The sequence below is a fragment of the Strongyloides ratti genome (genome assembly GCF_001040885.1).
Source record: "Strongyloides ratti genome assembly S_ratti_ED321, chromosome : 2".
Classification (NCBI taxonomy): Eukaryota; Metazoa; Nematoda; class Chromadorea; order Rhabditida; family Strongyloididae; genus Strongyloides; species Strongyloides ratti.
Genome location: NC_037308.1, coordinates 11,393,806 through 11,421,212, shown reverse-complemented (window position 1 = coordinate 11,421,212; position 27,407 = coordinate 11,393,806). Strand labels below are relative to the sequence as shown.

Genomic DNA, 27,407 nt, shown 5'->3' with positions numbered 1-27,407 from the left:
CTAATGTATGTTATTAACAAATATTTAATTCCTGTTAATATTTTTAAAATGGATTAATAAAATATAAAGATTTAATGATATGAAGCAATAAGATAAGATAGAAAAAATAATGTTGTTTAGATATTAAAAGTTTTATTATTTTTTTGCCTATATTTAAAGTGTAATTTATATAATATATGTTATAAACAAGACTAAGATTACTAGCACTACTATCAAAAGTTTTTTCTTAAAAAAAAAGTATTATTTTTAATTGTTTTAAACTTTATATAGTGGAAGTTACCTAGTGGAAATTTTTTTTCTTGTGTTATCTATCAAAAATATATACTTGTATAAACCATATATAATCTATCAAAATTTATCGTTTATATAAAGAAAGCCATTCATCTATACATATCAAAAAAAATTACTCCTCTATGATTTCAAAAGATTTTCTTATTATTTATGGTAGTCAAACAGGTCAGGCTGAGGCTATTGCTAAACAAATTGGGGACCGTTTCATAAGGAATGGATTTAAACCAAGAGTATATTGTATGAGCCAATCAGAAAAAGAAGTATGTAATAAAAAAAAAATTTTTTTTTTAATACAATAAATATTATTTTAAGTTTTTTATTGAAAAAGAAAGTTTTATTGTAGCTGTAATATCATCAACAGGTGATGGTGATCCACCAGAAAAAAGTGCTAGATTTATTAGAAGAATTAGTAGAAAAAGTCTTCCAGTAAATTGGTTATGTAATTTGAATTATGCATTATTAGGTTAGTAAAAAAGAGTTGCGGCTAAAGTGTTTATAAATTTTGTCAATTTATATTTTTTTTATTATTAATTTTTGTAGGTCTAGGTGATTCAAATTATTCATCTTTTCATTTTATCCCAAAAAAATTGGATAAAATTTTAAAAAATCACGGAGCAAAGAATATTGTTGAAATAGGATTAGCTGATGATCAAATTGGGTTTGTTTTTTATTTAATATTTTATTTTAAAATACATATAAAAATTATTTAGATTAGAGTTGACTGTTGAACCTTGGATTGATAATTTATTTACAAAATTAAATAGTGACAAAGATACAATTATAAATCAAATGGCAGAAGTTATTTTAGATAATAATTTAACAGAAAATATTACTCTTCAAAGGGGTAGTGAAAATTTAAGAAATGAAAAAAATTTAAGAGTACCACAACCAGCTATAGAATATTTAGCTTCATCTGTAACTCATGAACAGATAACAGATTTTACATCAATACCATGGCAAAATGATTCAAAATTTCCAGGTCAAGGGAGTCCATTTTATGAGGCTGATGTTGTAGGTGTTATTTTAATTACAGGAAATGATATAAATGGGGTTAAAGAAAAACGTGAAATTCAATTAGAAATAAAAACAGGGTTTGATGATCTTTTAAAATATGAACCTGGTGATTCATTTTATTTTATTACTCCAAATGACAAGAATGAAGTTGAAAATTTGTTATCAAAGCTTAATCTTCTTACAATTGCTGATCAACAGTTAAAATTATTTATTCAACCAGGAACAAAAAAAACTAACCCAACAATTCCTGATTATTTACCTAATAATTCAACATTACGTTATATATTTACATATTGTTTAGATATTAGAAGAACACCTGGTAGACCAATTTTAAGAATTTTAGCCGATGATTGTACAGATGATGATGAAAGACGACGATTATTAGAATTATGTTCAGTTCAAGGGATGTCTGAATTTAATAACCTAATTCGTAGTACTGGTGTAACTTTAACGGATGTCTTAGTAGCTTTTCCATCCTGTGAACCTAATGTTGACAGATTATTAGGTAAGTGGATTTTTTTAAATACTTACTATATATATATTATTTATTATTATATTATAGAATTATTACCTAGATTAATACCAAGACCATATACTGTATCTTGTCATCATTCATTATGGAAAAATAGACTTCGTTTTGTTTATTCATTAATGGAATTTCCAGCTGAAAATGGAAGACAAGAAATTAGAACTGGATTAGCTACAGGGTTTATAAAAAGTTTAAATGTTGGTGATAAATTAATGATATGTTTAAAGGAAACTTCAAAGTTTAGATTACCACCAATTAGTATTAACAATGAGACTGATGGATATGATATTCCATTATTGATGATTGGTCCAGGTACAGGTGTAGCACCATTTATAAGTTTTTTACAAAAAATTCAAACATTAAAATTAAAGAAAAATGATAACAATTTTTGTAATGTTCCTCGTTATTTATTTTATGGATGTAGAGATTTAAAGAAAGAATTTTTATATGAGAATGAAATAAAAATTTTTGAACAATTAGGTGTATTAACGAAAGTGTTTACTTGTGAATCACGTCCACAATCAGAGATTAATTCTCCTATTAAACATGTTCAAGATCTATTAAAACATAACAAAGATGTGGTTATAAATTTTTTAAAAATTCCAAATTCAAAAATATATTTGTGTGGTGATGGTATAGGAATGTCAAAAGATGTTTATCAATGTTTTCTTGAAATTATTAAAGAAACATATAATGTTGACAATAATGAAGGAATAACAATTTTAAATGAACTTAAAAAAAATGAAAGGTATATAGAAGATGTTTGGTCATGAATTCTATTTTTATCATATGAAAAATCTTATGATATCATTGGAGTAATTTTTCTTAAAAAAAATGTAATACGTCAATTTTTTTTAAATAAAAATTAGAAGTTTTAATGGAATGTTTATATTATTTAAAAAGTTAATAAGATGTATAAATTTAAAGTAATATTAGTTCATATTTTTATTATTTAAAAAGCTTGAATTATATTAAAATTCATTATTTTATCTAATAAATTTTGTCTATATATTTTTGTAAATTTACATTCAATGAAAAATAATATATGTTAGAACTTTTTATGTTTACAATCTGTACTTTGTTAATACATAATAAGTATAATGATAAGAATTAGCAGTTATTTCAATAATTAAATATTTATAGATATTTTATTCACTTTATGTATTTCACTATTTTTAATATTTTATTAGAAAATTTTTTATAATTCAAGACAAATTTGAATTATCCTTACATTTGTTGTCTAAGAATTGTATTGTTAAAGATAAAATTTTTGAAGTATAACGATCTATTTATAAAAAAATTATCACGATTAAAATATTACAAAAGAAAAAATAAAATTCAAATATAAATAATGATAATGTTAATAAGAGTAAATAAAATTCCAGAATATCATTACCTTTTTTTTTAATATTAAAGTTCCTTGTTATTTAAAATATATATATAAATAAAAATGTAACATCTTTTATTATTATAAATAATAAATTTTTATTAAAATTAAGCTGTAAGGTTTATTTGTCTAAACTTGTTTAACGATATCATTAATTATTACATATTCAGGATAATTAGTATACATCAATAATTTTAATTATATAAATTAACTAAATGTTTATTACTATATGTTCTTAGTTGCTTGAAAAAGCTTTTTTATAAGTTTAACTTATATAAAGCTATATTATACTTTTTAAAATAATCTTTTTTTTTTTTTGATATTTAAATAAGTGATCAAAATGTTGGACAATAGAGATAATTTATAATTATTTAAGGATATTCTGACCTTTACTTATTTTTTAAACAGTACACAAAATCTTTTCATATTTTTAAAGATTTTTTTTTTGACTATTTAATAAAAGTGATTAGCTAAAAGTTAAACATTTTTATTTAATTTCCGTTTTCATTCTAAATAAAAACTATGGCAAGATAAAAACTTTGTAGTTAGTTTTCTTAGTACTTAGATAAATAGGTATAGAAACGCCTTTTTTTCAACTAACATGAAAAAAAAGTATAAAAGATAAATTTTCAATAGTATTTTTATTTATTTTTAATAGTATTCTTATAACTACATTTACGTTATTTACATTATTATTGTTATTATTATTATTATTATTATTATTATTATAATTTTGTTTTAAACAATAGATTAATTTTATAGAAAAATCATATTTAATTATATTAAAATATATAAAAAATAAGAAATAAATATATTGGATTTATATCATTACTTTGATTTGTAGTACCATATTACAATATATTTTATTACTATGAAATTAATATTTATCATAAAGTTATTTCTTAACTATCATTTAATGTATTGCTAAATCATACTTTTAAGATACATCGTACTTGAGTGACCGTTAATGTTTAATTATATTTAAATGTCTATTTTGACATTTTTACAAATCACGTAATAGTATCCTTATAAGTTGTTTATATTTTCTAGTTTTACTTTCACTTTTAGCAATATTTCAAGCTTTTTTCATTGTATACCTTTGTGATCTTAATCTATTTCATGTTTAGAAATAATATGATATGAACAAGATAATTTTAAATATTATAAAGTTCTTAAAAATATAACTAGCTATGAAAATGAAAATCTTTATTACATCATTTTTCTGTAATATAGGAATGACTTATTAATTGGTATAAATAATAACCTTTTAAAAAGTTTTTTTTTATTATATATTATATTAATAACATTTAAATATATGATAAAGAAATTTTTGATTATAATATATATATACAATGTTATTTAAAATCTATCATGTTAAATTATTAATCTTAATTAACAATACATTGTAATTACTTGTTAAAAATATATATATATATTTTTTTTTATTGTTTATTTCATTATTAAAATGACAGTTAAATAAAGAATTAATGTTATAATGCCATATTTTACAATAATATAAAAATTTTATTGATTCTACTATTCTTCTGATATAAAATAAAATATCATTATATTTATTTTGATTTAACTTTGACCAGGTAATTACTTCCTATATACATTCTTTTTAAATAATTATTTTTGACAGTAATACAACTTTTAAAAAATTTATTATTTTATAATGATATATCTAAGGGGTTAAACCTTTCATATTATCTTTGATTTTTTGAAGATAGATCAAAAAAAATTTTTTTTTTTATATAAATAAAACTTGTATTAAAGATTTTTATATATTTAAATATATAATTATATAAAAAAAATTCTTAATCTTTTCTAATATTATTAATAGGTATTAGTAGTAAAATAATCTGGAGAAAGTAAATAATTTTATAATGATTAAAATAATTTTTTGTACTATATTTTTTTTTTAAATAAATTTTAATCACCAATTATGATGTAAATGTATTGTATTATATGTCATACAAGTAGTTGAGTTATTTATTTTTGCTTTATAAAATTTGGTTGATGAACTGTTTCAATATTATTCTCCAATTAACATTTTCTTTTGTTATACTTTTGTTTATATAATACAATTTTCTGGAATTTATTATTTAATATTACAATGATTTAGATTAAAAAGATTAGATCTAACATAATATAAATAAATTTACTATCTTTAGATAGTGCTTTAATATATATATAAATATATAAAGTTTACTTCTATATTTATATAATTATTTATAATATTATTAATAAATATGTTTTTTTTTTTTAAACCTTAATTATCAAAAAAAACTACCTAATTAATTATGTCAATATTTTAATATATTAATTTTTTAGAAACAACTATTAAATTATATATTTTATGTCTTTATTATATCAATAGTAAAAACTATTTATTGTAACAATATATAATTTATATACATTAATTTAACACGTATTTTAAGCCATCTATAATGGCTTCAAAAAAACAAAAAAATGATAATGATAAACATTCAAAAAAAATATTTCCATCTACACGATTTTTAATGGCTATTTTATTATGTGCATGTTTTATTTCATTATCAGTTTCAACTTCAAATATATCATTATCAATTGTTTGTATGGTTAAACAACCATCTAATGTAACAAAAAATGATTTAATAAGAGAAGTTAGTAGAATAAGAAGAAATTTAAATGATACAGAAACAATACTTTTTGATGAATATTTTAATTTAAAAGTTAATAATAATGGAACAGATAATGAAATTGTTAGTTTTGGTAATAATACTCCTGAGATAACCTCTTGTTTTGCTGATAAAATAAAAAAACGTGCATATGAGATAGGTGAATTATTGGAAGATAAAAGAAAAGATTTATATGATTATTCTGACAAATTTGATTCTGATAATCAAGAAGTTGATATATCAGTGGAAGAAAATATTAAAATTGAACCATGTAGTGAGAGTAATCTTTTATTATGGACATCAACTGATCAAGGTATTGTTTTTGCAGCACAAAATGCAGGATCATTATTAATGTTAATTACTGGAACTCAGGCTGATAGACTTAATTCTAAATGGTGTATTGTTGTAGCTTTAATTTTATTAATTATATCAAATATCATTATTCCTTTGCTAGCAGGGACAAGTTTTTTTTTAGTTGTATTAGCACGTGTTTTTACTGGTTTTTCTGATTCATTTTTACAACCTTCTGCCAATTCAATGATTACTAGGTGGTTTCCACCTAAGGAAAGACCTTTTGTTATTGGTTTAGTAACTGGTGGAAGACAAATAGGAACACTTTTAATATTACCAGTAGCTGGATTTTTATGTTCTAGAAAAGATATTCTTAATGGATGGCCAAGTATATTTTATCTTTCAGCACTTATTGGTGCTTTTGTACTTGTTTGTTGGCTTATATTATCAGCAGATAAACCATCAAAACATTTTTGTATATCAAAATTTGAACAAACATTTATAGAGGAACGTCTTGTAGAAGAAAATATGGGAAAAAGAAAAGATAGAAAAAAAGTTCCTTGGAAACATATCTTAACATCAAAACCACTATGGGCAGGTGTTGCAGCTCTTATATGTCACGAATATCCTCTTGTAATTATGCTTCAGGCAAGTTATTATTCTAAATCTATTATAATATAAAATTTATTTTTTTATTTATATATAATTTTTTAGTTACTCCCGAAATACATCAATGACATATTAAAATTTTCAACAACAGCAAATGGTATTGTATCAGCACTTCCAATTGCTGTATTATTTATATCTAAAACACTTGCATCATCATTATCTTCAATGATAAGTTCTAGAAAAAAAGGTCGATTTTTAGTATCACGAACTACTTTAGCAAAAATATTTAATTTTATTGCTTCTTTAGGATTAGGAATATCAATAGCTTTAGTTCCATTAATGTCATCTTTTGGAAATCAAACTGGAACAGTAGTATTATTATGTTCTGCAACTTTTTTTGCTGGTATGCATTCTCCTGGTGTTATATTAGCATTAGTACAAATTGCACCTGCATACTCTGCTTTTGTTACAGGTTTAGCTTTTGGTTTTGTTGCTATATTTGGTATAATTAATAAAGTTTTATCTAATTATATTGTACAAAATGGAAGTATATCAGAATGGACAATTGTTTTTGAAATTTCAGCTATAGTTGCAATTCTTCCAATTGTTTTCTTTACTATATGGGGATCAGCTGATAGGCAACCATGGGCTAGTCAAAAATTTGCCAAAACTAATACTGATTCAGAAATTACAATAGTTAGTACAATTTCAACATCATCACTTAAAAATAATAAAATTAATCCTAAAATAGTTGTTAAACCTCCACCAATTGAAATACCTAAAAGTATTTCAAATATTATGTTAGAAGAGAATAAAAAAAATGAGACGAAAAATAAATCTGCTATATTACCACCAGCAACTCCTTCAAGTAGATTACCATCATGTAATTTTGATGTCTATCTTGGAGATACACCCCAAGGAACACCAAGAATAATTATTAATGATGAACAAGATAACGAAACTTTTCATAAAGTCTAATCAATAATTTTATATAAGAATATAATCAAACAAATAATTTTGTTTAATAGTTATTAATATTTTTTTATATCTAGCTTTAACATTTAATTATTATTATTTTTTTTTTTTTTCTTTTTTAGTATATATTATTTAATGGTGCGGGTAGATAACAATAAAATTATTGTATTTTTTTAATAAATATCAATAAAATTTTTTTTCTAATTAAACGTGTTTTTCTATAGTATAATGACATAAAGGACAATGATCCCAATTAACCATTTCATCTTCCCATCCTTTTCTTTTACATTTTAAACATAACCAAAATGTATCAGAAATAATTGGTCTTCCACTAGCAATACATATATTATATTTTATATCACAATGTGGGCATTGTAAACAATAATCAGGAACAGTTTTATCACAATTAATACAAGCTACTGTATATACATTAACATCTTTTGGAGGATTTTTAACAAAAATTGATGTTGCTAATTTATTAAATGTATCCTTTTCTTCATTTGTTATACCATATAAACTATCAAGTTTCATGAAAGCTTTACATGCAATATAAAACTTTTTTGATAAACAAGATACAAGAGCTAAAAGAGAATTAACTTCTACTGGATTAAGATATTCTGTATATGTTGATGCAACTAAAGCTGTTTTTAAAGCATTTTCATAATTACATTCTGCTACTTGTTTATGAGCTAACATCATAAAATGATATGCCTCTGCACCAGACCATGCATTTTCAATAGTACGAATATCATCAATAGATAATGATTTATCTTCTTCTAATAAACGTTGAATACTAACTTCAGCATTTGTATCAACATCTAATTCTTCCTTAATTTTACCTTTATTCCATTCTCTATACTCCTCTATCAAAAGTCCACACATAACAAATAATTTTTTAATTCTTAAAGGTGGTCCTGAATTTTTAATTTCTTTTTTAGCAATTTCATTAATAATTTTTACACTTTCACAAAATTTTCCAGCTTTTCTATATAATTGAACTGCAGCTAATGTTGTATCATTATTACCAGAAATTAATGATGCATATTTTTTTAACATTGATGGAATATCACGCATTTGATATTTTTTTGACAATTCAACAGCTTTATCCCATTGATTTAATTGTATACAAACATCTAAAGCTTCATCTAATGCATCACATCTAACAAAACATTCAGTTGCCTCTTCACTTAAACCTGCTCCAGCAAAAATTATACCTAATTCCTTTAGTAAAACATTTCCATCATTTAATTGTGTAGTAACCCATTTTAATTTTTCAAAATCATCAAGAAGAAGGCAACATTTAATAAAATCATTCCAATTTTGACCATTTTCATAATATTTAACAGCAATATTATATTTACCTTTTTCAACAAAATGATCACCAACATGTTTCCATGTTTGTTGTAATAAAATATCATCTCCTGAACATTTAGATGTTTGTAAAATTTGTAAAATTCTAAACCAATCATTCATTTTTTTTCTCATATCTATAGCAAGATCTCTCCTATCATTATCCATATAAATTTTTTCAGCATCATCAAGTTTACCAAAAAATATTGCAATTTCAGCTTTTTTTAAATTATCACTTTGAATATTTTTTAATCTTTTTAACAATTGTATACCAGAGTAGTCTTTTAACATTACAAAACAATGTTCTGCCGTTGTAAGATCTAATTTTTCTAAGGCAACTTCAACTAAAATTTGCCACAATTTTGGATGACTATTCCTATCAACATATTCTGTTGCCTCAGAAAATTTTTCCATTTCTAAAAGTTTTTTTACAGTTCTTAAACTTTTTACTTCTATATCATTAAAAAAATGATTTCCAGGATTTTCAGGATCTTTAAGTAACAAATCTAACATTACTGTTCTAACAATAAGATCTTGAAATGTACATATATAACCTTCATCTTGAATTGGTTCTTCAGCCTCACGATTATTAATAATAAACATTCTAGTTTTTTCCATAATTGCAATACTATACTCTTTTGCCATATCCCATTTAATACCCCATACATCTTTTCTTTCTCCAGTTAAAACTTCTTTAACACCAGTTGGAGACATGTCAAAAAATCTTAACTGTCCATGAACAGATACATGAGCAAGGCGTTGCCCTGTACAATTAATACTTAAAATTTCTGGTGTTGTATCAATCTTATATATACATTGTAATTTTATTTCAGGAAATGAATATCTATGGATTACTCCAGATTCTCTACCAATAAGAAAAAAATTTTCAGTCATCGTACAACAACAAATACAATCAAATTGTGATCTTGTTGTTTTTTTTATTTCTTGAAAATTTTCATTATCATTATATTCATCAATATGATAAATATTATCACGTGTATTAGTATCATTTAAATTATTTCCATTATTTTGATATCCTAAATAAATATTTGTCTTTCTAGGTATTGTATAATACCAAAGATAAAAACTATCAGAAGATACTATTAAGACAGCTGAACCATTTATAGAAACAAATTTAGGTTCAATTTCAATATATTTAAAATCTAATGGTGTACCAATTGAATTACAAAAATGGCATAAAAATGTTCCATTAACATTACCTAATATTTTTTCAATAATAAGGCAATAATCTTTATATCCAACTAAATGACAAAGTTCTTTAACATTTTTTGTAAATTTTTCTTCCATTTTTGTTTCATAAAAAATAATTACATCCTCACCAATAATTTCATTTTCATAATAATATACCAATGTCTGCCCACAATATGTCCATTTGTATTTTGGTCTTATATTGGCAAAATAAAGTATTGTATCTACGGCTAGGACAATTTTCATTCCATTTCCATTAAATGAAAATGAAGAAAATGTATTACCAGGTATTTTTAAAATACGTAATTTTATTCCATAACAACTGATAATATGAAGGGAATTTTTTTCTCCACTATTTAAATCATTTTGGTAACCAGCAACACCAAAAAATCTTCCATCAGGAGACCATTTACAACAATTAATTACAAAATTTGGAATATTTACAACAATTGGTATATTTTCTTCTTCATTTTTCATTAATTGAATGACACCATGTTGATAGGCAACTAACAATTTTGGTTGATATTCAGGAACCGACCCCCTAAATACATCATTTAATGGAGGATTAAATTTAGTTAAATTTTGTGGAATAACTCCATTACTATTACTTTCAATTGTCTTTGGAAGTGGTGTTGAGGAGTACCAACTTAAAGCAACTATTTTATCTTTCCTTAAATCTTTATCTAAAGCCATTTCTAAATCAACATTTTCAATAGGAATCATGATAATTTTTTGTATATAATTTCCCTCAATATCATATGAATGAACCTCACCATTATGATAACCAAAAAGAAGAAAATTATCATTTCCTGACCATGTTACTGCAGCCAATTCAACAGAAAGTTGTTTACTCCAAAGTCTATTTCCATCAGCAGACCCAACAATAACTTGCCCATCCTCATAGACAATGACAATCTTTGACCCATCATGACTCCATTTCATATCAACAACAATACTCTTATTTCTATTATTTATCATTTCCTCATACCAATTATCTCCATGATTCATCCATACAACAATTAAACCATTAGTATCACATGTTGTTAATTTTTGATAAACTTCATTCCAAACAGCAAGAATAACATTACTTGAACCATGACCTTCTAAATTTTGATTTAATGAGATATCTTCTTTTGCTGATGTTCCCGGTTGACCACCGGCATTATTTTTTTTTAATGTTAAATTTGAGAGGCGAATTATTTTTAATTGTCCTTCATCACCTCCAGCTACAATAAAACCAAAATTATACATCCATGAGACACAAAAAAGATTTGAGACAAATGGAACGGCAATCTAAAAATTATTATATATTAAAAAAAATATTTCTAATTACTTACCTTTTTACATAAATAAACATTCATGATAATATATTCATAATCTTATTTAGAAAAAAAAAAACAAGAAAAGAATTAAAATTAATATATAATAAAAGTGAATTGTGTATCCATGGTTACAAAAAAGGTAAGTAGATTTATTAAACCATAATTTATTAATATAAGATCATTAACTAATTTTTTATTTTAATCAATTTTTAATCAAACAAAATTAATAAAAAAAACAAAGTATTTATTTGTAAAAATTCATAAAATGTATAGATAGTTAATTTAAAAAAAGTACATAAAAATAATATGAATTTTATTTTTTAAAATTTATAAGAATGTATCTCAAAAATATCAATCTATCTTTCTACCATTTTTTGATCTACTTTCAGATTTCTTTTTATTTTTCTGAAAACAACAAAAAAAAAGAAACATTAATTAAACTAAATATGAAGTCTTACGCAATTACATTTTTTCTTATTTTTTTTTTCTTTATTCTTACTATGATCCTCATTTTTTTTAATCTTTTTATCTTTCTTAATCTTTTTTTCTTTTTTAGAATGTTTATGGTGATGAGGTTTGTCGGGGGTATATTTTTTTTGTCCAATCATGTCATTGACAGCAACCTTATTGTCACTACCAGATGAAATAGAACCATCAACTTTTAAATCATTACTTTTTCCACTCTTTTTCTTTTTTTCAAGTTTTTTTTCCTTATTTGGAGCTCCAACTAAGATGCCTATAGTTAGGGAGATGATAAAAATGAGAGTAAAGAAGTTTTTAAACAATTTCATTTTTTTAAAAGTATTTATTTAGTATTTTTTAGGAAAATTATTTTGTTATTTTATTACCTGAAATGTGTAAAGAAATATTTAGTTAATTTAATTTTGTTTATTTATATAAATGAAATATATATTAGAAGTTATATTGATAAGAAAAATTTAAAGTTGTAAAATATAAAAAAAAAACCTTTGAAATTATTTATTTTAAAATGATAAATATTATTCTAAATATCAAATATATATTTTTTTAGTTTAAATAAGAAATTTTAGGAAATATTAAATAAAATATATTATTAAAAAAAATAAAGAGACAACAATTTTTAAAATAAATTAAAAGAGATATTCAGTATTTATATATATATATGGATATGGTAGATTATAAATCGAAAGTTATAAACTTATAAAATGTTTAACATATATATATAAAGATTATTTATTTTTATTTTAGAGTATAAATAGACAAAGAAATGATTGAATGTATAAGTAAGAATTAGTTAGTTACTTAAAAGGCATAAAAGACTTTTTTTTTCTAAATAATGAAGAACACTTTGTTTTATTCTTATGGAATGAATAATAATGTGAAAAGATTTAGAATAATGGTACTTTAGTAACCAAGTAGATATTTAAAAGTTTAATGATTATACTCTTTCTATAATGATCAATTCTTGAGACATAATTTAATAGATGAATATAATAATATGACCTTTTTGATAGCTTCTTGATTATGCCTTTTAATAATAAATAATTGGCATAGAGAAAATGTATAACATTTGAAGAAAAAAGTATAATAAGGATATTAAAAATGAAGTGATGTTTGGCAGTGTATTGTAATATGACGACCACTTTAGAATAGATAAAGAAGTTAATTTAATATTAGTTTTATTTTACTATTTAATGAATTGTTTAAATGATACATCATAGTAGTTCCTATCATTTCGTCATCATGTCAAAAAAATGTACTATAATATTGAAAAATATTATATATTATTAAAAGTATTATAAAATATTATTATATTGACATTTTTAGTAATTCATTTAAATTAATTTTTCAAAGCATCTTTATTTATTTTTTTATTTTTATAATTTAAAGATACATTTAATTTATAATAAAAAATTATTTATTTAATTTTATATTCATACTGAAATATGATACAATTAAATAGTACCAGAAAATTTTGTTTTTAACATGATTATTTTTCTCAATAAAATTTTGTAAATAAAGAATCTTTTTAAATTTTAATATTGAATGATAAAAATGGCTTGTTAAAATGTTTTATAATGATATTCATAACATTTATATCAAATAATATTTTTAATGACAGAATTGTCATTATAATTAGAAAAATGAAAGGTGAATTAATAACTAATTAGTATTATATGTTCTTGTCAAAATATATCTTCTTTAGTTTGAATAAATTATTAATAACTATATTTAAGTATGAAGTAATGTTATGAATTAATTAACAATTTTCATTAGAATTTTAAATAAATATGTTATTATATATTTTTAATGATTTAATTAAAAGATAAAAAAAATAAATAAATATATAAGTCAAAAAGTTTATTTAGATTAAAATTTTAAATTATAGAGAAGACAGTAATTATATATGAATTTTGTTTGAAAAATTGTGTTGAATATATTACCCGTACATATTGAAAATAATTTTTTTTTATTGATGTAATTCTTCTCATAAAAGGATGTATATATCAGGCAAAATGACCCATTGAAATAGCTTGTTCAAAGGCAAATTCATTATAGTAAATATCATAAGGTACCATTTTTTTTTTGTTGAAAAAATAGTAATATTTAAAAATAGTAATTACCAAATTGAAATGTGATAAATATTACCATCCGTCAGTTTTTATATATTTTTGAACATTCTTTATAAACAAAATGACGAGGATGGTGTTAAAAAAAAGATTGCAAATTAGCTCTATAAAGTGAAGCGGAAAAGTAATCAACTTGTTTCATCTAATAATATTAATATGTTTGTTATCATTGACATTTTTTTTATGAATATTGCAAAAAATGATTTATTTTCTTGTTTACCATTATCTACTATTTCTAAAATTAGAATTTTTGGTCAAAAATCATCATCATCATCATCACAAGTAGTTAACAACTTTTATTTATTTTTTTTTTTATTAATCTGAAACTGATTATTATTCATAAAAGTTTTACATTAATGCTAATTTTGTTTTTAATAAAATTATTTTATTTATAATTTTATTTTAAAAGATAACATAAATTAATAAACTTTGATATTTCTTTAAAACACCATTTCATGTATGACAGTTACATTAAAGCGTTACAAAATTATACAATAATAATTGTTACGTGAATTATTTATTATTGTTTCAAATTTGTTCCAGTTATTTTGGCAATTGTTTTTGTGTCTCAGATAATTATTTAATTTAAAAAAAAAATCTTTTTAAGGTTACTTGGACAGTAATTGATTGGATAATAATTAACTAGATATGCTGTTTTATATAAATTATAAAAATTAAATAATTGTATGGAAACATACTTTTTGATAAATAAAAAGAAATTGTTAAATTTTTACTCAAAAGTTTGAAAGTTAGTTTAATTCAAGTATTAGAAGATTATCTTTTGTCATGTTTATAACAAAACAGAATACATTATAAAGCTTATATTATAAAAAAAAATTGGTAAACGAATATTATATTATGGAAAATTCAAAAGTTTAATTATTTAAATATTTTTAAAATAATTTTTTTTCTTAATTATTTTAAATAATTATCATTAAATAAATGAATCTTATTAAAATAAATTTACTAATATTTAATTAAAATGACTTCATTTAAATTATTTTTGTATTGAAAAATAGTTTTCCAGGATAATAATTAATTATATCTCTATAATTACCTGTATATGGGGAAAATTTTTATAATTATTAATAATTATTATTAAAATTGATAAAAAATTTATCATACAAAAATATAATTAATGTTATTTTAAGTAAATTTTATAATTTTAATTTTATTTTTTAAAATTTTATTTATTTAGATGTTAAAGAATGATAAAACAATAAATTTTTGAAATTAAAAATGTATACATTCTATGTTTAGTTGAAATTTTGGTTTAAATAATGTTAATACTAATAATAAAATAAAGCTTACTTTTTTGTTATATTTTAGTAAAAAGAGATTAGTTTTATCTATAAAAGAAAAGTTAACTGTACAAAAAGATACACTGAAAAATAGAATTGTTTATGATGGTATAATATAATATTTAACCTTTTTCTGTCTAAATTTGACATTTTTCAATATACTATCTAAAAGTATAATTTATTTAGTTAACTTACATCATTCTGAAAATGACACTTTTATAGGTTTATTTAAGGAAAAATTTTATTATCATTCCCTATATACCAGAAGACTTTTTGACTTTCAATTGTTGAAATGAAAATTATTTGAATAGTAGATAATCTAATTAAGAAAAGTAAAGATAATTTACTTTGAATACTAAATATGGTTATTATATATAAATATATATATTACATGATATGTTTCTTTATTGTATAATCAATCTTATTCATATAAATTTTATCTTAATTTATCTATATCTATATATATATATATATATTTTTATATACTTAAAAATAAGTCCCCAGATTGTTAAGGACATTAGGGAGAACACATTAATGAAAAGTGTGAAATACAATTAATGTTTTCAAAGTTTCTTTACTTCATATTCTATTTCTACGTTAATATATATAATATATTTATATATTCTTTTACTAAACACTTTCTTTTCTTTTTTCAACCATTTCTAAGAGATGTTATTTAAAAGGAAAGAAGTTATTATACCAAAATAGCACAACTCATTTGTTGAATAATTTAGCTTTTTAATTTTTCTATCTCCATCCATTAATTTTGTATTTCCATAAATAACACTTTTATTAAAGGCTTACCGTGTAATAAATCTAAGAGCTCTTAATGCTACTTATCTTTTTTTTTTATTACAACTTAACGTCCTATTCAACAATGTTCAACTATATTATTTTTATATTCCCATATATTGAAATTTGAATTTACACAAGCTTAGATTAATTTCAGTTTTTTTTTTTTATATAATATATAGATAATTTTTCAAAAACTTAAAAAAATTTTACTATTTTTTTTTTAATAATTATATCATAATACTTATTTATAACTAAACAATTTTTTTTTATTATTTTTTATTATTACAAATACTTTTTTTTTTGTTTAGTAATCATTTTAAAAACAAAAGTCAAGTTTACTATTTATTCGATTCCTTCATTACACCATCTGCTTGTTTCAAGTATATTTTTTACATTGTATTCTTTATTTATTGTTAAAACAGCTATTCATAAACGCTACTACTTTCGAAAGAGATATATATATATATATTATTATAAACAATATTGTTATATCAAAGCCATATTTGTACTTGAAAAAGAATAATTTGTCTATTTTTCTTTTATAAGGAGTTTAAAATGATATTATCACACAAATATCAAATCTTCAAAAAGACAATAATATTCATTTAAGCTTATAATTTAAATACTATCACTTTTTTTTTAGATTCATTTTATTCTTAGATTATATTTTTGTTTCTACTATAAATTGAATTTCTTGAAAAAGTAATTAACTTATGATTGAATGTTAAAAGAATTAATTTTTTTTTTTTTTCAAAAGACAAAAACAAAAAATGAATCTCGTATTCTTTATTTTTACATTTTGTCCAATATTATATTCATTTGCTATGTATTTGGAAGATAAAAATTATTATAAGGCAAAAAAGATTATGGATCGTCAACAACCTCTTGAACATGATTCTAATGCTGCATTTGGACCAGCTATTCATACATTTGAATCTGAACATAGTTGTCAGTTGAGGTGCCTAACAACATGTGCAATGCACCACCTTCCTGATCTTAATATGCCCCGATGGGTCTGTCCAACAGAGGTTTGAATAAAATTAAATAAAAAAAAGAGACTTATTTATTTTTTTTTTGTTTTTAGAATAAGGAACAAATATATAATGAAGAGGCATATGGACAATATGAAAGTTCCTATATAGCAACAAACACTTCTGTTTTTTCAAATCAAACATTAATATTATTTATTCCTTTGTTAGTTGTAGTTTTAGTTATTTTTATTATTTTAATATTAAGAAAGTCATCTCAAAATTGATAATATTATTTATAAATGTTTATTAATTTTTATGTAAATAATTTTAAAAAAAAAGAATTTTTTCTTATTTTAAAATGATAAAAAAGAAATTATTTTTATTGTAAATTTAAAATGTTTTTCAGTTTTTGATGGAATGTTTGATATATTACAAATATTTAGAAAAGAGATGATAGCTAAAAAGATCTTTTATGGTTGGTATGATTGATAACTCAATACTAATATTGAAATAGAAATATATTTTAACAAGGAAAAAAAAAGACCAAAATAGACTTTTATATATATATTAGTGATATGTCTGAATTACAAGGAGAGAAATAGTAAAAGCAAATTTTTCAATGTATGTATATTTAAATTGTGCAAAAAAATATAAATGGAACGAAAATATAATTAAAATATTTAATAGTCTTTAAATATTAATTATAATTGTATATAAAAAAATAATTATTTATTTTATAAACAGTTTTTTAGAATAGATAATTATTTGATGAGTGGTTAATCACATTTTATCTTATTATTATTATTTAACTTTATGTCAAAAATTCTTAAGAGAATAATCAATTTGAAATTTATATCTTTTTAGCAGTAAATACAAATTAATTTGAATAATTAACAAAAATGTTAGTGCTAAATTTTATAATATTCTATTTAGAAAATTTATTTTTAAGTTACTTCTATAAAACAAAGAATTTTTTTTATACTTGATATAATAAATTATACTTTGAAGTTATCTATTTTGTAAGTAAGATAGAATTTTTAAATAAATTAAATATTTAATGTTAAATTAATAATTTGAATGAAATAATTGGTAATTTAAACTTTTAAAACTAAAACAGTTAATCTTTTCATTTCAAAAATCTTTAATTGACTTATTTTTACTAATTTATAAATTTAAATAAATACAATATTTTTTACAGTAATTAAGTAAAATAGTTAATGTATTTTATCTTATTTATGTGTGTTGCCAGTAAATTTAATTATTAGTTAATAACATATTACTATGTAATAAGTTTTTAAAGACATTTTTGTTTATTATTAAATTTATTTAAAAATTAATTATAAATTGTTATAATTTAATAATTGTTTCCACTATATTACAAAAATATATAAAAAAAAAGTTTTTTTTTATGAGAAAAATTTATTCACAATAAGTAAACACAAAAAAAAATTAGCATGTGTTTTTAAATTAAAAAAAAAATTATTTTCTTTTTTGGTTTCTAAGAAATTTAACCCCAGTATCCACTAAAAATATATAGTTATTAAGGAATGTAATTTAATAACTATTCAAGTTTTTAAAACTATTACTTACCCGAATCCCCAGCCCCATCCTCCCCAGAATGGTCTTCTCCATCTAAAAACAATATTAAAGTAAAATTTTTAGGATATAAAAAATTTAATGAAATTATGTATTAAGAAATGAATAATTAGAAGATGAGTAATTTATTTTTAAAATTTCATTATTTTAAAAAAAAAATTTAGCCTTTAATAATAATAATAATATAATTTTAAAGTGTCCTATTTAACTAAATAAAATAATTTTTATTATTTCGAATTTTTTATTGTTTTGTAATAGATATAAATTTCATTTTAATTTGAAAAACTAAAAGGAAATTTCTAAAAAAAAATTTACCCATAGCAACAGAATCCCCATGGTCTGAAAAAAGTTTTGATAAATTAATTTTTGTCTAATAACAATTTTGATTTTTGAGAAACCAAAAGTAGTGAACAAAAAAAAATGTCTTTTTTAAGTCAATTTTTATAAATAATTATTAAAACATTTTCCCTATAATTAAAAAAAAAGACATTTTTTGTTTGTATATTTTATAACTTTAAAAAGGATAACTGATAATTGTTATATTAAAACAAAGTTATAATTTGGATAAACATATGTTTTGTATACAAAAATATTTTTATCCAACATAAAAAAATGATAATAGATAAACAAAAAGATAAAAGGTATTATTTACAATATTATTCAAAAATAATTTTTGTATTAACTTTTAATATATTTTCTCAAAAATCATAGTAAAGTATACCTGTAAAACCAAGGATTCCATCCCCATTGTGGAGCTGCTTCAATAATAGCTGAATAGCAACAAAGCCCAAGAATTATAAATAGTATTAAGGTAAAATTTTCTTTAGTAATAATCATTTTTATAGTAAAACTTTAAAAAAATACTAAAGATAATGCTTAAATTTTTAAGTTTTCTTATTTATATATATAGGAAAGAAACATGTTTTTGATATATTTTCATCTTTATGATTAATCAAAGGTCAAAAGTATCTGTAAGTTAGGCATAGTCTTAAAGTGCATATTTGAGAAATTAAAAAAAAATATTGTAAAATATAAACAACTAAAATATTATCAATGATCAATTTCCTTTTAAAGAAAAATTCAATTTCTATAAAACTTTAAGAGTATTTACTTTTTTTTAATAAAATAAAATAATATCAAATCAAAAAAAAAACTTCATATTTATAATGGATTAAAAGATTATTATATATAAAAAAATATTAAGAATATTTGAAGAATGAAAATTTCTAAATAAATTGTTACTTTTTTTCTTAAATTCAAATTATTAACAGGAAATTTTTAAAAAATTTATTTAACATAATTATTACATCATTACACAAAAAGTATATTCAAATTTAAATTTGTTGTTGAATAAGTTATTTCAAAGAATAAATTATCATCAATAATATTTTTTTTATATTAATATTTAAAATAAAAAATTCTTTTTAAAAAATGAAAAGAATTATTTGTAAAAAAAAATTGTCTGTACATTTAATTAATGAAGTAATTTATCTGAACAAAAATTAATGAATTAAAAAAAAACTTGTTGTATAAAATTAAGTTAATTGAAAAAAAAAATATTTGTATGATTATATTGAATAAATTAGAAATAATATGATAATAAAATTTTAAAACAAGTAATTTGCTAAATTAGTTTACTGATAATTTAGTTACTTAAAAATAATCTCCAAAATATTTATTATTTAAAATAATTTTTGATATTTAAAATGTCTTTTAAATAGATCATTTATATATTGTTAGCAATAATTTTGGTCAAATTTTAAATAAATATAAAAATTATACAAAAATTGTAGTGATATTCATTGAAAAAATTTTTTAAAACGTTGTAGAATTTTAATTAGTAAATTTTTTAATCAAATTATTAAATAAAATTTGTGTATTTTACTTTTTAATAGACTTTGAATTCAAAATAAAAGTTTTTTATGACTTATTTTTAAAAAACTTTTTTATATAGCATCTATAATAAGTTTTCTTTTTTAATTATAAAATTCTGATTATTTAAATTCTGTTGAAAACAAAATTAATGATATGAAAAAGTAAATGATTATTAATTTTTCCATATTATATTAAAAAATATATTAAATTTTTGTGTGGCAATTTAAATTAAATGAATTCAAAGTTTTTTTTCTTCAAATAGTTATTAGTTTTAATTAAATTGATTGTTTATTAAAATAAAAAATTTTTTTTTTCTTTTTTAATAAATATATGAAAAGTTTGTTATAAACTAACAATTAAGACTTAAAAAAAATAATAGTTAAATTTACTTAGTTTATTAGATAAAGTAAACTTTAAAATATTTGAACATATTAGTTTTATTTTTAAGAACAATGTCAACATATTAAATTTTAAAATTTTAAAATAAACATTTTGTTATTATTAGCTTAATGTATAATCAAAATTTTAAATAATTAAATAAAAATTTAAATATTTTTTTCATTGGAAAAATGAAACTTTTTTGACATTTTATTAAAAAAGAATATGAAATTGATGTTGATTAAATTTAAATTTAAATTTTTCTTACAGTAATATAAAAAAAAGTAAAGGTACACAATTAATATAAAATATAATTAATTATACCATTGTATTTTTTTTTTATAAAAAAACAACATGTGTATGTAAAATCAACATGCACTTTTTTATCATTTATTACAATTGTTGTTAAAAGTTAAAAAGAACAAAGTTTTCAAATATTTTTAAATATTATAAAACTTTTTGACTCATAACTTTATATATTTTATAAAATTTATCTAGTAAAAAATAACAACTAAATATTTTTAATACACGACAATTAATATATTGTCTTCAGAATGTATATTAGTTATATTTTTTGAAAAGTTTATAATTTTGTTTACTTCATTGTTATTTAACAAAAAAAAAATTATACTTTATTTTTTTTAAATATTTTAATATTAAAAAATTTTTTTTAAAAAGCAAAAAAAGTGTATTTGTTAAATAAATTTAAATAAGGTAATAAAAAGATTTCTGTTATCAGGCAACAAATATTTACCTTAATAAAAATAATTTATGATTTTGATAAATACAAATTAAATAGATATTTTTAAATTAAATTTGTAGAGTAAAATGTTTTATATTAATATATTTTTAATAGCTTATATTATTGCTACTATCATTATATTTTATCAATATTTTGGGTATACAAAAGATGATTGTATTGAAGATATAGCTTATTGTATAAAAAATTATAGTAAAAATAATGAAGAAGTAAAAGCTAAATGTCAAAAGTACATTAGAGATGATTGCACGTGTCCAATTGGATCTAATTTTCAATGTTGTGATCTTGTTGAAAATTGCCTTGATTATGATCAATTTTGTCGAACAAAAAATTATCGAAAATATATGAAAAAAATTTGCCCCTATACATGTGGCTTTTGTGATCGTCCTGATCCAGTAGGCGAAAAATGTTTTGATAAATATGATAAATGTTTTGAAAGGCGCCATAGATGTTGGTATGAAGAATTTAATATGATTATTACACGAAGGTGTTCTTATACTTGTGGAATATGTGTAAATAAAACAGGTTCAGTTTATGATTGTTTTGATAAATATCATAGATGTTATGAACTTAGAAGTGATTGTACATCACCAATTTATCAAGATTATATGAGTGTTATGTGTACAGATACATGTGGTTATTGTGGTGAAGCTTCAACTTTATCAACTTCATTTGATGAAGATGAAGTAACACCTAACATAATTTCTTCAAGTTTAATTATAGGATCTTTAACACCCCCCATAACTACACTAATTCCCATTATAGTTTCATCAACCACTGCACCAATAGTTTCATCTACTACTACACCAATAGATTCATCTACTACTACACCAATAGATTCATCTACTACTACACCAATAGATTCATCTACTACTACACAAATAGTTTCATCTACTACTACACCAATAAATTCATCCACTACTACACCAATAGATTCATCCACTACTACACCAATAATTTCATCTACTACTACACCAATAATTACATCAACTGTTGCACCAATAGTTACATCAACTGTTGCACCAATAGTTACATCAACTACTACAACAAAAGTTCCACCAAATATTGCACCGACAGTTCCACCAAATACTGCACCAATAGTTCCACCAAATACTGTACCAAAAACTATACCAAGTACTGCACCTACAACTATCAGAACACAACCACCAATTATCAGAACACAACCACCAATTATCATTATTCCACGAACCACTAAGCAAGTTAAAATTAGATTTCCGATCCGTTTAATAACAATACGACCATTTAGATCACCTAGACCTATAATGACAACAAGAGGAATTATAAGAACAACAATACCCAGGAGGTTTCGTTTGCGTAAAAGAATATATTGGAAATGAATGTAAGATCATTTAAAGTTCTAAAAATATTAGAAACATAATGTTTAGGCATAGAAATGTAGTTTTTTATCATAATCATTAAATGTAAGTTTACCACTTTTTTTTAAACCATATTTATTACTTTTTTAGTTATCTTTTTGCCTGTTTTTTTTTTTTAATTTTATTTTAAAATAATGATTTTTAACATATACCAATTCATTTAAATTATATAAATTTATCAAATAAGGAAACAGTACTGTTTTATACTAAAAATTACTTTTATATTAAATTAAGAACATCAAATACATACTTTATTAAATAATTAAGATGTTTATAGTTGTTAAAATTTTGTTTATTTAGTAGATAAAAACAATTTAATTATACTTATTATTTTAATACATGACAGTTAATCTACAATTTAAAAAAACTTTTATTTAATTAGAAAGATAAAATTTTTAATTATTAATTATATTTTATAATAAATGATATTTTTTAGTTTAACTATACAAATTTTATAATTTTTTAAATAATAATATCAATTGTATATAATTTTAATTTTATCATATAAAAAAAATCAAAAACAAGAACAGTAGTGTTTCAATATATATATGAAAAAAAATTTTACCAATTTCTGTTATAAATGATAAAATTACTTAATTAGTTTACAAATTTTTGCCATTTAATTATAAAATTCATTTTTTTTTCCCATTTACCAATTAAATTGTCTCATGATACATTTCTTACACGTTAACTTTTTTTGTTAAATTTTTTTCATAAATGTATCATTGAAGTTATTATAACTTAAAGCCTAACAGTTATAAAAGTTCATTTTGGAATTTTATATTAATAGTACACTTATTTGATAGTCTCTGAAAAAAGTTGAAATTTGAATATAATCATGACTATAAAAATAAACAAAATATCAATAGCTATAAAAAATCAAAGTTAAAGGTGAAGGTAATGAATATATTTTAAAAAATAAAATACGACTTCCCTGATGCAATTCAATATATTAAAATAAAAGTAACTATTATAAATCAAAATTTTGTGAGAAATTAATTGAACCTAGTCTCATTATTGTATGACTTCTTGGACTCAAGATTTGGTTTAAAATGTATCTCAAAAAAAGTTTTAAGTACGAAACTCATAATACAAGTAAATGAGCTCCTATAAGCATAAAACAAGATGCGCTAAGGTTATTAAGTCATTTAAGATGTAGCCTACGTTGAAAAATTTTCTAAATTTTAACCTTTCTTGAGATATAATTTCTGATATTTTTGCGCACTTAATTTATTGGCATCAATTTTTTTGTCTCAATAACAGTTGAAGATATAAAAATATTTTAGACGCAGACCATACATGCAAATTAATTAATAATTTAATTCAAAAATTTGTTTGTTATTATTTTTATTTTGAAGCAAGATATGACAAAAAGTGAAAATTTTTTTAAAATATTTATTGTTCACGATTTTTCATATCTCAGCTAAAACTTATCACATTGCTATAAAACTAGTTATATTAGCTTTGCTTTGAAAAGTTAGTTTAAAATAAATTGTCTGGTAAAAATAATTTAAATATTTTAGGGTTTCACAATAAATCCAAATTTTTTCAATTTGGCCTCAAATATAAGTAGTTAAAAATTCTTTTTTTGGAATTTAAGAATAAAATTATGCTCATTTGATAGCTCTTAAAAAATTTAAAATATAATTATGGCTATATCAAAACAAACACTTGAAAAGTTGCGATGAATCAAAGTTAGAGGCAAAATAAGGGATTATTTTTTAAAAAAAAATCCAACTTTTGTGATGTAACTAAAAATATTAAAATAAAAGAAATATTTTTAAACTATATGTTTGCGAAAAAGTTTTTGATAATAGTCATATTTTAATAGGATTTTTTTATTTAAAGATATGGTAAGAAATGTAGTTGTAGAAAGTTTTCAAGCACGCATATTATATCTCAATAATGTAAGTTGTTAGAAGCATAAGACTAGATACATAAATCTTCTTAAAAGTTTAAAAATAAATTTTATGTTAAAAATTTTTTATAATTTTTAAAAGTTCTTAAGATACAATATATGATAATTTTTTGCACTTAATCTTTTGTCGTAAATTTTTTATTTCTAAGTAATGTTTTAAGAAAAAAAAATAGTTTGAATATAAATCTATCATGAAAATTGATTTCAAAAATGTTCTTTTTTTTTAAACAATAACATAATCAAAAGTGAAAATTTTCATAAAATGTCCACTCCACCTGACATCCATATATTTTCTATTAGTTTTTTTTTTAATTTATGCATGGAAATAAATAAAATAACATTATTATAAAAAATTGAAGATTTTTAAAAAAGAAAAATTTCAATAAATAAATATATAAATGGATTTTGAACTTATCATAAATTAGTTATTTGCAATAATGACTATTTTTACAGTAGCTTTTTAGATTAATTTCAATAAAATCCAACTATATTTTTTAAAGTTTTATTTTTAGGTAATTAATGTTTCTTTTTTAAAAATTTGCAGATTTTCTTTAAAAAAACAATCAAAATAAAATTATTGTAATAAATGATAAATAGTTAATTTATCTTTGTTATTTAAATAAATAAAACTAAATTTTAATTTTTGGCAATGGTAAATCAAAATTAAATTCTTTGAAATCATTGTAATACACTATTGAAATCATTCTCAATAAATATGGATCATTATACAATTCTTTTTTATAATAGTTGATATTATCATAATGTTTTTTGGGATGAAGTGATGTGGTATTTCTTATTTCATTGTTAATATAGGTAACAATACCTTCTGAAATACCTTGTTTTTCTAAAATTGATATAAAGTTTTCATAAAATGGTTCAAGATTTGAAGAGTTATACTGTAAAATAGTGTAGAACTTTTTATAATCAGAATATTGGCATTGCCTGGAATAATTAAAGAAATAAATATTATATAAATGGAATATCTTACCATGTCTGTGGAAAAAAATTGTAAATTAAAGCATTATTTGATTTTTGATTTGTTTTAATATATAATTCCATTTTATAGTATATATTATTTAGTAAACATTTCATATCACTTCCACAGGTAAAACATACTTTATTATTATTTAATTCATTTGGTTTTTTTAAACAAAAATGAGTAAATGCACTTATAAATCTATCAACAGGATGCCTTACTATCATTATATGTTTCCATTCTCTACCAAATCTAATAATTCTTTTTTTATTAAATTTAATTGCCGTTTTTTTAAAAGAGCTTTCAACAATACTTTTAGAACAAATATTTTTTGACCAATAGTTATCTCTTAAACTTTTATGTCTACTTTGGAAGATCTTTGAATTATAAAGATAACAAAAGACAGACCAAAGCATATTACTAAAATTTTTTCCAATAACACAAGCATGTAATTTGTGTTGTGGAACAGCAATATTGATATCAAAAGAAGTTGATGTTATGGGACTTTCAGATAATGGTTCTGTTAAATAATCATAATTTAAAATAAGTGCAGGATTAAAATTTTTTTGAATATCAAAATCTCTATAAAATGATCGTTTTTTTGATTTTCCATAATTTATAGAATTTACAAAAAATAAAAATATTAATAAAATAACACAAACTTTCATCATTCAAAAATATTTTGAGGTTTTGATAAAAATACATTTTCTAATGTATAAATTCTTTTATAAAATAAAAAAAAAGTTTTAATAAGGTCAATGGTAATATAATTTTTATAATAGACATTGTTTCATTTCATGTTATTTATATAATTTTACTTCTTAATTTTATAAATAAAAGATTTTCATCAATTAAAAAATAATTTCTATATACAAATTATCTTATTTTATAAAGAGAGTGAAAATTAATTTTAAAATAAATGTAAAAAATATTTTAACAGTAATTATTTCATGTAATAATTTATCATAGGTATCACACTTGACACAAAAGTTATATTATTAATTTTTTTTTTTCAAACTATTTAAAATGACGTTATTATATTTATTAAATAATTAAAAAAAATAAAATCTTATTAATGTTTATATAAATTAATATGTTAATTTAATTACTTTGACTTCATGTTATACATTTAGAAAAAGTGTAAAATAACCATTTTATCAGAGTTAATGTTTAATTATTTCTATGTATATACTT

The 27,407-nt window shown here is 20.7% G+C and overlaps 7 protein-coding genes across 7 annotated transcripts; 4 read left to right on the top strand and 3 right to left on the bottom strand.

The window, feature by feature from the left end:
* Window positions 1-413: 413 nt before the first annotated feature.
* SRAE_2000364100 (Methionine synthase reductase) lies at window positions 414-2,607 on the top strand (the record flags this gene model as incomplete). Its single annotated transcript, XM_024654858.1, has 5 exons — window positions 414-551; window positions 604-754; window positions 832-949; window positions 1,002-1,810; window positions 1,868-2,607. 5 exons carry the CDS (start codon window positions 414-416, stop codon window positions 2,605-2,607), a joined length of 1,956 nt encoding a protein of 651 aa, XP_024508188.1.
* A 3,064-nt stretch (window positions 2,608-5,671) lies between these two features.
* SRAE_2000364000 (Sialin) lies at window positions 5,672-7,759 on the top strand (the record flags this gene model as incomplete). The annotated part of the gene is made up of 2 exons (XM_024654857.1): window positions 5,672-6,820; window positions 6,887-7,759. 2 exons carry the CDS (start codon window positions 5,672-5,674, stop codon window positions 7,757-7,759), a joined length of 2,022 nt encoding a protein of 673 aa, XP_024508187.1.
* Window positions 7,760-7,960: 201 nt separating this feature from the next.
* On the bottom strand, window positions 7,961-8,455 carry SRAE_2000363900 (Hypothetical protein; the record flags this gene model as incomplete). Its single annotated transcript, XM_024654856.1, has 1 exon — window positions 7,961-8,455. The coding sequence occupies one exon, from the start codon at window positions 8,453-8,455 to the stop codon at window positions 7,961-7,963; it is 495 nt and encodes a 164-aa protein (XP_024508186.1).
* Window positions 8,456-11,988: 3,533 nt separating this feature from the next.
* On the bottom strand, window positions 11,989-12,428 carry SRAE_2000363800 (Hypothetical protein; the record flags this gene model as incomplete). The annotated part of the gene is made up of 2 exons (XM_024654855.1): window positions 11,989-12,042; window positions 12,096-12,428. The coding sequence occupies 2 exons, from the start codon at window positions 12,426-12,428 to the stop codon at window positions 11,989-11,991; spliced, it is 387 nt and encodes a 128-aa protein (XP_024508185.1).
* Window positions 12,429-17,208: 4,780 nt separating this feature from the next.
* SRAE_2000363700 (Hypothetical protein) lies at window positions 17,209-17,597 on the top strand (the record flags this gene model as incomplete). Its single annotated transcript, XM_024654854.1, has 2 exons — window positions 17,209-17,370; window positions 17,427-17,597. The coding sequence occupies 2 exons, from the start codon at window positions 17,209-17,211 to the stop codon at window positions 17,595-17,597; spliced, it is 333 nt and encodes a 110-aa protein (XP_024508184.1).
* A 4,393-nt stretch (window positions 17,598-21,990) lies between these two features.
* Window positions 21,991-23,280, top strand: SRAE_2000363600 (ShKT domain-containing protein; the record flags this gene model as incomplete). Its single annotated transcript, XM_024654853.1, has 2 exons — window positions 21,991-23,138; window positions 23,190-23,280. The coding sequence occupies 2 exons, from the start codon at window positions 21,991-21,993 to the stop codon at window positions 23,278-23,280; spliced, it is 1,239 nt and encodes a 412-aa protein (XP_024508183.1).
* Window positions 23,281-25,866: 2,586 nt separating this feature from the next.
* Window positions 25,867-26,884, bottom strand: SRAE_2000363500 (Sulfotransferase family-containing protein; the record flags this gene model as incomplete). The annotated part of the gene is made up of 2 exons (XM_024654852.1): window positions 25,867-26,179; window positions 26,226-26,884. The coding sequence occupies 2 exons, from the start codon at window positions 26,882-26,884 to the stop codon at window positions 25,867-25,869; spliced, it is 972 nt and encodes a 323-aa protein (XP_024508182.1).
* Between the last annotated feature and the right edge of the window lie 523 nt (window positions 26,885-27,407).